The sequence below is a fragment of the Lipotes vexillifer genome, unplaced genomic scaffold (assembly GCF_000442215.2).
Source record: "Lipotes vexillifer unplaced genomic scaffold, Lipotes_vexillifer_v1.1 scaffold263, whole genome shotgun sequence".
In the NCBI taxonomy this organism is placed as follows: Eukaryota; Metazoa; Chordata; class Mammalia; order Artiodactyla; family Lipotidae; genus Lipotes; species Lipotes vexillifer.
In genome coordinates this window covers 327,115-337,576 of record NW_006796752.1, presented here as the reverse complement: position 1 = coordinate 337,576, position 10,462 = coordinate 327,115, and the positions used below count along the sequence as shown (strand labels likewise).

General features: G+C 40.1%; 1 protein-coding gene across 1 annotated transcript; it reads left to right on the top strand.

The window, feature by feature from the left end:
• The first annotated feature begins 5,377 nt into the window (after positions 1-5,377).
• Positions 5,378-9,997, top strand: DNAJC19 (DnaJ heat shock protein family (Hsp40) member C19). Its single transcript, XM_007468919.1, has 6 exons — positions 5,378-5,485; positions 6,258-6,309; positions 6,385-6,458; positions 7,697-7,776; positions 8,491-8,561; positions 9,839-9,997. The coding sequence occupies exons 1-6, from the start codon at positions 5,483-5,485 to the stop codon at positions 9,907-9,909; spliced, it is 351 nt and encodes a 116-aa protein (XP_007468981.1). The 5' UTR covers positions 5,378-5,482; the 3' UTR covers positions 9,910-9,997.
• Positions 9,998-10,462: the final 465 nt, after the last annotated feature.

Below are 10,462 nucleotides of genomic sequence, written 5' to 3'. Positions count from 1 at the left end.
GCCACTTCTTTCCACTTCCACTGCTACCATCATCTCCTACTTGATTGCAGTAGCCTCTTATAACAGTCACCATCCACGTTGGAAACAGATGGCATCCCCAATAGAGTAACTGAAGAAATTTTAATTAAGGACGCTTTATGAAGGTGTGGACAGGATTAAGGGAAATTAGCAAATGATGGTCAAGTGTCCAGTGTCTAGCATGGCTTTGGAGGCCAATGGAGTCATTACTATCCTTAGACATACATGAAAAAAAAAAAAAAAGGAGTGGGAGTAATTACCTGAAGACACACAACAGGAACTGCATTCAGTGGAAAAACTAAGCCAGCCTTTGGCAACCATCAGAAAGGAAAATGGAGAAATGAAGACCATGAACTCACTGTCTTCCTGCCTTCCGATCTTCTGGTCACAGGCATAACTGAACCCCAAGCCAGAAGACAAGGGAGTCCATTGATGCAGTCCATTAAGGTCAGCCTCCTAGCCTCCTGTGCTCCTCTGGGACACAGAGCAGAATGGAAAACAGTAGAGAAGGGATCTGGAGGGGAAAACAAATGTATTTGGCAAAATATCCTCATTGGCAAAACAGAAATAAATATTACTGTCATGAAGTGAAGTGAAATAATCAACATAAAGAATTTAGCACAATGCCTGGCACATAGTTTTTAGGGGAAAAAAACAACTTTTATATGCCTGGCATCATATTTCCAAAGGTGGATTTTTATGGAGTGATGTTTTCCAAACTTCAGATCATGACCAATTAATGGGCTGTGAACTTAATGGGTTTCCCAGCATTTTTTTTAAGAAATAGAAAAGACCAGCACGCATCTCATGAAGCAAGTGCAAGTATTGTCTCAAAAACATTAATTTTCTTTAAATTCACATGAAATTCAATGCGTGTGTGTGTGTGTGTGTGTGTGTGTGTGTGTGTATGTGTGCACACGCATTCAACTGTGTATTTGTTTCCTAGGATCAGAAGGTAAAATATATTGGGTTGGCCAAAAAGTTCCTTCAGTTTTTAAGTAAAAATAAAAGACACATTTTTCATTTTCACCAAGAACTTTATTGAACAACGTATTCAGCCTTTTGTTCCACTACCTTCTGCCATTTTTCAGGCAACTTCATAATTTCATCTTCCCAAAACTTTTTATCTTTTTGAGCAAAGGACTGTTCCAGGTGCCTTTTACAGTCTTTCAGGGAATTGAAATTTTTTCCATTAGGAGAAAAGACCGAAATTAATGGAAATCTGAAGGTGCAATGTCTGGTGAATACGGTGGATGAATCAGAACTTCCCAGCCAAGCTGTAACAGTTTTTGCCTGGTCATCAAAGAAACATGTGATTTTGAGTTATCCTGATGGAAGATTATGTGTTTTCTGTTGACTAATTCTGGGCGCTTTTCATCGAGTGTTGCTTTCCGTTGGTCTAATTGGAGCAGTACTTGTTGGAATTAATCATTTGGTTTTCCAGAAGGAGCTCATAATAGAGGACTCCTTTCCAATCCCACCATATACACAACATTACCTTCTTTGGTTGAAGACCGGCCTTTGGTGTGCTTGGTGGTGGTTCATTTAGCTTGCCCCACAATCTCTTCTGTTCCACACTATTGTACAGTATCCACTTTTCATCACCCGTCACAACTTGTTTTAAAAACGGAACATTTTCTTTATGTTTAAGTAGAGAATCGCATGTGGAAATACAGTCAAGAAGGTCCCCCCGCCGCCTCCACCCTGGCTTAACTTATGTGGAACCCAAACATCAAAGCAATTAACATAACCAAGCTGGTGTAAATGATTTTCAACACTTGATTTGGATATTTTGAGTATGTTGGCTATCTCCCCCATGGTATAACATTGATTGCTCTCAATTAATGTTTCGATTTGACCGCTATCAACTTCAACTGGTCTACCCGAATGTGGAGCATTGTCCAGCGAGAAATCTCCAGCACAAAACGTCGCAAACCACTTTTGACACATTCGATCAGTCACAGCACCTTCTCCATACATTGCACAAATCCTTTTTTGTGTTTCAGTCGTTTTTACCTTTCTTGAAATAATAAAGCATAATATGCCAAAAATGTTGCTTTTTTTCTTCCATCTTCAATATTAAAATGGCTACACAAAAATTCACCGATTTTGGGCTTCCCTGGTGGCGCAGTGGTTGAGAGTCTGCCTGCCGATGCAGGGGACACGGGTTCGTGCCCCAGTCTGGGAAGATCCCACATGCCGCAGAGCGGCTGGGCCCGTGAGCCATGGCCACTGAGCCTGCGGGTCCGGAGCCTGTGCTCCGCAATGGGAGAGACCACAACAGTGAGAGGCCCGAGTACCGCAAAAAAAAAAAAAAAAAAATTCACCAATTTTGATGTTTTTTTTTTACAATGCACGCTGATATGACAGCTGTCACAATACAATCTAAAAAAATAATGTTTCAAATGAAGCTAAAGACAACTAAGCAGGGCCTCCCTGGTGGAGCAGTGGTTAAGACTCTGTCTGCCAAAGCAGGGGACACAGGTTTGAGCCCTGGTCCAGGAAGATCCCACATGCCACAGAGCAACTAAGCCTGTGCACTACAACTATTGAGCCTGTGCTCTAGAGCCTGCGAGCCACAACTGCTAAGCCTGCGCACCTAGAGCCCGTGCTCCACAACAAGAGAAGCCACCGCAAGGAGAAGCCCACACACCGCAACGAGGAGTAGCCCCCACTCGCCACAACTAGAGAATGCCCAAGCACAGCAACAAAACCCAATGCAGCCAAAAATAAATAAATAAATAAATAAATAAATAAATAAATAATTTTTTTTAAAAAAAGAAAGACAACTAAGCACTACTAGAGCCATTTTACGGGAAAAAAAAACAAAAACAAAAACAAACCTTTTGGCCAACCCAATATTTCTTACTAAGAATTATGGTCAGAAAGCGTTTGAAAGCCACAATTCAAGAGTACTTCTAGCTACTTCCTCTCATCTCTCACTTATTCCTCCCCAAGAAGTGATTTGCCTGGTTGACAAATGTGGGAGGAGAAATTGAGCATACGTGCTTGAGTCTTTTCTCATTCTCTTGTCCCTGCTAGTCTCCTCTGCTGTCTTCTTTTATTCGCTATGGTAGACAAAATAATAGCTCCCAAAGATACTAAGTCCTAAAACCAGGAACCCATGAATATTACCTTATATGACAAAGTCTTGGCAGCTATGATTAAGTTAAGGATCTTGAAATGGGGATATTATCCTGGATTATAGGGGTGGGCCCTAAATGCAGTTATATGCATCCTTTAAGAGGGAGGCAGTGGAGATTCTACACACAGAGGAGAAAGGCAACGTGAAAACAGAGTAGAAAGGGATTTCAAGACACTGGCCCTCCTTGAAGACTGAAGTTATGCTGTCACAAGTCAAGGTATGCTAGCAGACACCATAAGCTAGAAGAAACAAGGAGTGATTACTTCTCCATTCATCAGTCAGTAGACATTTTTTTTTAAGATTTTAATTTTTTACTTATTTTTGCCTGCATTGGGTCTTCGTTGCTGGGCTTTTTCTTGCAGTGGCTTCTCCTTGCAGTGGCTTCTCTTGTTGTGGATCACAGGCTTTAGGTGTGCGGGCTTCAGTAGTTGTGACGCACGGGCTTAGTTGCTCTGCAGCATGTGGGATCTTCCCGGACCAGGGATCAAACCCATGTCCCCTGCATTGGCAGGTGGATTCTTATGCACTGTGCCACCAGGGAAGTCCCAGTTAATAGATATTTTTAAAAATTGCTTTTAAGGGTTCTTTCCATGCACTTAGTGGATAGGGAAGGGATTACTAGGCTTGCCACCATGAGTGAAGTGTCATGAGAATTGGGAAGGCCTTTGCACACCAATTTGCACTCTGACTTCCCTCATAATAATAACAGCTACACTGAGTGATAATTATGTATAGAACACACAATGTACATCTCTATCCTTACAAAAATTTAGCAAGGTAGCCATCATTACCCTTCTTTTACAAATGAGAAAACTCAAAGTCAGGAATAGTTATTCCTTTTGGACAAGTTTGTCCAAAGTCACACAACTAGTAAGTGACAGAGACAGGTTGCGCATCTAGCTTGATTTGCTTCCAAAAACAGAGCCATCTCCACTTCAAGTGTCTCCCTGTGTTGTCCACCACTGGTTTCCTGAGGCTAGGTTTGTGTTCCTCAAGCAAGCTGCATATCATAGTTTGTATATATCAAAACTATACATAACAGGAAGTTTTGAACATAGCAGTCTAGTTTTTTCTGGCCATTTTGGTCCCAAGGTCTTATGTCCCACTTGATTCTTTCTTTTGTAGTTGTTGGGTTAAAAATAGATAAAAGGGGGCAAAAGAGGAAGATGTACACTTAACACTAGGGTCTTAGTGTTAGATCGTTTGTTGACAATAAATTTCATTACAAAAATCTCATGGCTATCTTGGAGATCCAAACGCAGAATCTTTTTATACATGAGGAGAAGAAAGCCAACAAATTCACATATTTGTCTAATAACCAACGACCTCATCAAAGCAGAATTTCATTGCAATGTAAACAGACTCCTAATACTTTGTAAGTTCGAAGTGGGAATTAACTCCAAATTTATTTTGATCATCCAAACATCACATTGTAAAATTTCCATTACTGTCTCCATTATTTTTCTCTTCTCCTTTTATGTAGGGATATATGAAACTGATACTCTTTAAAGGCAAAACCAAACCCTACTTTTTACTTTGAGAAGGGGAGAAATTTTAAATAGCATTTTTCAGTTGTGGTGATTTTGACATCCCATGATCAGAGTATTAACTGTCCTTGAAGTAGTAATTCCATTCCACAAAACCAAACCCCAAACATTCACACAAGTTCCTGTCAAGTCACATATTTAAACAAATTATTCTAAATAAATGAATGCTACAGAACCCCCGAAACAATGTGGTTTGCTCCTTTGATTTTCTGGAACATCTTTTTGCTATACTGTGCCGCTACATACTTATTTGGCTTCATGGTGGACTTGTTACGGCATGTTTAAGAATATTCATTACCCTCGGCAGTTATAAACAAAATAAATGCCAAATGGAGATGCTAAGATGCAGGCAAAAAAAAAAAACAAAAAACGTTCAGAGTGTAGCTACACAGTATTTGCTCACGCCCTTCTATATCAATACCCTTCCCCGAAGGAATTTCCAAATACTCTAGGCCCAGGCGCAAAGGACAAAACAAGAAGCCCCACCTTTGAGCCCAGTACGGAGGCGATCCGCCCACCCACCAACCAATCCGAAGTCGTGTTCTCCACCTGCCCACGGCTTGAGCGACCTTTTCATTCCCGTCCGCTGTCCCCTTTTACGACAGTTTTCCGGCCTAGTTTACGGCCGCCACTGCCGTATTTCCTGGGGCGCCCGTGTCTGGGCGGTTTGTACGTGCTGGTGGTGGCCGCGTCGCTTTGTGGTAGAGGCGTAGAGCTGGTGGGGTGGGATGTACCGCGCTCCCGGTGGAAGCAGAGGAACCGAGCGGGAACCATGGTGAGTTCCGCCTTCCGGCCTCTTGGGCGATCTCAGGCCCAGGCCTTAACCTCTGCTCAAGGTCTGGGAGGAGAGGAGCCGCAGATGTCTCCCTAATGCGACTCAGAGCTGGGGGTGTAGCGCCCCGGAGAGTCACCCTCTGGGACACAGAGCTGTTGCCTCACCCCTCTCGGGCCTTTGTGCCTGCCGTCCATGGGGCTCGGAGGTTAGTGGAAACGCATTTGATTATACCTGCTGGTCCCCTAACACATCCTCGCAGCCCTTTCTCTACATTGCTCTGTCTTTCCCCTTTTCTCTTGCTGACACACCTCTTCTCGATTCCTGAACATATTTGGCCGAAGGTGCTATGAGAAGCTAGTCTCTTAGTTAAGCCTACGTTTAACGGTGAATCAGAATTTACAGGAATCCTCTGTAAACAGTTCTCCCTTCTCTGGCAGAAACTTTATTTCCGTTGCTCTTGATTGAATTTTAATGTGACTTCACTTGCCCGGAGGTGAAAGAAGTTTTCAAGGGGAGGGGAATTATCTTTTTCACTGTTGTATAAGTAAATAAGCAAATCGACTTGCCTTTTTTTTTTCCTTAGTGAAAAATCCCATACCTTTTAAATGCATTGGATATAAAATTTGCAGGATTATTGGGCAGAATATTTTCATCCTAAAAGTTATTTCTCCCGTTGAAATAAAACTTGTAATAAGTTGGAATGGGAGAATGGGCATGATAGGGAAGGGTGAGAATGAGAGAAATGAATATTTATTCTGCTTCCCTTTACCAGGCCAGTACAGTGGTAGCAGTTGGACTGACCATTGCTGCTGCAGGATTTGCAGGTTTGTTTATGGTTTGGGGGTGGAACTGAAATAGAGGAGGTTGCGGACTTTTTATTTTATTGCTTTTGTTTTTAGGCCGTTACGCTTTGCAAGCCATGAAGCATATGGAGCCTCAAGTAAAACAAGTTTTTCAAAGTCTACCAAAATCTGTAAGGCTTCTTATTCACCATTTTTGCTAATTCTTTGCTGTCTGTGTATGAAGCCTAGAGCCAGACATCCATGAATTTCTAAGTGATTGCTTTGGACCCCTTCTCTTGCTTCCCACAAAGAAGGTTCAGAAGTTCTGAGCTTTGTAATGGTGCTACCGTAAAGAATCAAATGTTACATGTGACAGATTTGGGGAAGAGGTGTTAACAGTTTTAGTATCATGAAAGTTAATATCACTTTATTGTTCATACACCATTATCTTCAGCATCATTTGCTCTGCATCACAAACCCAGAGGGATCTAGGGGTCTGAAGTGATCCATTTTTACTGTGTGGCTCTGGCACTCCCTAACAGAGATTACTTGGGTAACACTTCAGTTAATTGGGCTCTAGAGTATGACTGAATGTGATGATCATACCTTCTGTGGTCAAAATTCAGAATGAATATGATTTTGACAACCTGTAGAGTATTGCTTTTTATTGTTAAGTTTGAATGTGACAAAGTAGTAGGGTAATGGTAGGTTTTACCAGTATAATTTCTGACATACCAAGGTCAGTGGATCTAATAGCCTGATTTTCTCAATATATATCTTAAAGTCTTGTTTTAGTAGTTGCCTTGAACCTCAAAATGTCCTTGAACCACTTGCCTCAAAAGATCTCTGAATCCTCTAAAGCACTTGTTCTAAAACATGTAGTCATATTCTGAGATCAAATTTTTATCTAGAACATGGCTAGCTTGGAATACTCTTCCCTTCACTCCCAGAAGAACTGGCTTTAAGGCAGTTATTTTGTCTTGTATCTTCAAGACAGTTTAGATGGTCCGGGTGTGTGGGGGGGGGGGGAAATGGATGTTTAATGATCATTAAACTATTTGTTGCTATTTATAAAGTTAAAATACCATAGGGGGCTTCCCTGGTGGTGCAGTGGTTGAGAGTCCGCCTGCCGATGCAGGGGACGTGGGTTCGTGCCCTGGTCCGGGAAGATCCCACATGCCGCGGAGCAGCTGGGCCCGTGAGCCATGGCCACTGAGCCTGCACCTCCGGAGCCTGTGCTCCACAACGGGAGAGGCCACAGCAGTGAGAGGCCCACGTACAGGAAAAAAAAAAAATACCATAGGAATTGCACTTAGTTTTCTGAAGTGTCTTAGTTTTTCTGCTGGTTCTATGAACATTTATAGACATTTTTTAGCAGCTTTCAGTTTATTTTGATAATCTTTTCTTACAAATGTATTTCCACTTTCAGGCCTTCAGTGGTGGCTATTACAGAGGTGGGTTTGAACCCAAAATGACAAAACGGGAAGCAGCCTTAATACTAGGTGTAAGGTAAAATAATTTCTCATATTTTTCTTCCAAATTTAGAGCTATAAGCAAGTGTAAGAAAGACCTTCTCTCTTTTATTAGGAGAGAGTTATTCTATTGTGTACCATTTTTTTTTAATTTTTATTATTTTTTTGGCTGCACTGTGCGGCATGCGGGATATTAGGTCCCTGACCAGGGATCTAATCCACACCCCCTGCAGTAGAAGCATGGAGTTTTAACCACTGGACTGCCAGGGACGTTCCATCTATTACATTTTTAAGATCTAAACATTCCCTACAAAAGTCCAATGAGAAGGTCTAATGACGCATGAGTACTTTTTAATTCATTGAAGGTAGATTTTTCAACAGATAATCACAGTGCTCAATATTGTTCTCTATAACAGAGTAACAGATTTTTTTGTGATGAAATTCTGCCTTCATTTCCAAATACTTAAACATACTTTTCAATAAAAGGATTGTTGTAATGAATAGTTAAAAGTTCAACTAAATTTTTAAGAATGACTTATTTTTCTAAGGAGCTCTGTTTAGTTCTGTGATTCAGAATATTAATCTTCCTAGTGTATTAGAGGTTCCCAAATAGCTTTTCATACTGTTGTGTTGACTTACTCCAGTTTCACAATTTTTTTTGTTTCACAATTTTTAATTGACCTTTATATAGTTTTTTAATGTGACCCAGATCTACTCTGAAGTATACAATACCTTTTCCTTTTTAAATTAGCCCTACTGCCAATAAGGGAAAAATAAGAGATGCTCATCGACGAATTATGCTTTTAAATCACCCAGACAAGGGTAAGTATCATTAAACTATTGTTAATACATTTTGTTGGAGTAACTGTTATTAGTGGGATAATTTTGTATCTAATTCTTGGCTATTATAAGGGAAATGCCTAGATCTGTTTGTGAGCACTGTCTCCCAGGCTGGATCCATTTGTTGTTTAGGTACCTTAAAAGAGTAAGTTCTGAGTGAAAAATTTATAGACTAATGAGCAGATCTAGTAACTAATATAATTTGGAAGTAGTGATAAGCATTAACTGTGTTTTGAGATCTGCAGTTGTGATGTGACTTACAGTAGTGAATCTCAAATACTGCTACTACTACTGTTTGGGGTGGGGGGGTGTCTACATTCTTACCTAAGGAAAATGTTGAATTTCAGTTAATGAAACTAATAAAACTTTTAACATTTTTCCTATCCATTTAGACCTTTGAACTAGTGGTTACCTAGTTAGAAACCTATAGGGTGTATTTATTAGCTTCTGATACACTTCTAAGCAGCCTAGGCTGAGTTGAAAGATGAAATGGAATACCAAAATGTAGACCACAAAATCCACGTTCCAGTGTTTAAGTCCTTTTACTTTACAGGAGAAGCCTGTCTTTAAGAAAGAGGGTTTTGAGCTTAAACAGGGTGGTAATTGTTTGGTATCTGACTGCATAACCTTTTACAAAACTTAGCTTATACTAACTGGAAGGCTCTTGATTCTGTAGGTCTAGGGTGGAGCCCATAAATTTGCATCCTAAGCTTTTTACTAATTGCTGGTGCTTGCTGGTCTGAGGGTCACACTTTTTTGAGGATCACTCAAATCACTGCCACAGTTTAGTAGGAAAGGAGATGTAGGTGACATCGTGAAGGGACTGTTGATAACAGGAAAAGGATATAAAGCAAAGTGGGGTCTTCCCAACTAAGCTCAGCACCTCTGAAAATTTCATGGTTTTAAAATAACACAGTACAATAAATTGGTGTTTATGACTTGTGATCGTCATGAAAAGGTAACTTACACTATTTCAGAGTCACATAAGTATGAGAATTTTTTTAAATTTTATTTCTATCAGTTTAAGCTTTTTCAAAAGGTGCCATTTTTTGTGGAAATCTCCCTCCCATGGGTCAAATATATTAACCATGTTTTTGGTCATCCAGTTCCAGTGTCATAGTTATTTTAAAAAGTCAAAATTTCATTTCTGCTCATTTCACCTCTTAGATAAGCATAGGAATTCTTGAAGCAATAGCTTTTCACCAAGCAGAAATTGGAGAGTCCATATTATAACTATTCCTTTTTTTTTCTTCCTGTAGGAGGATCTCCTTATATAGCAGCCAAAATCAATGAAGCTAAAGATTTACTAGAAGGTCAAGCTAAAAAATGAAGTAAATGTATGATGAATTTTAAGTTCCTATTCATTTATATATATGAGTACCAGCTTTTTATAATAAAATGCCTCAAAGCTACATTTTAAAAATTAGCATAAGCTAAATGAAAGCCTTGGTATACATTTGAGGATTTAAAATCGGATTATAGAATATTTGTAGGTTAATACTCAATAATTATGGATAAGTACATGCCATTTGAAGTGTTTTTTACTCATTTGTCAAATAATTTGGTACCTATGTCAAACAAAGTGAACAAGATAGTCTCTCCCTGAAGGAATCCCCAATCTGATGGGAGATTGATAAACTGATAATTAAAACACAATGTGAAAATAATTAAAATACAATGTGATAAATATGATGGAATTAGCACAAGTTGTTATAGTAGGGGATCATCTCATTAAGACAGGTGGCTGTTCAAGGTACAGAGGACTCCCAGCCACTTAGAACCTTGAACTTAAAAGTGAATTTAGGTCTTCCCTGGTGGCACAGTGGTTGAGTCCACCTGCCTATGCAGGGAACACGGGTTCGTGCCCCGGTCTGGGAAGATCC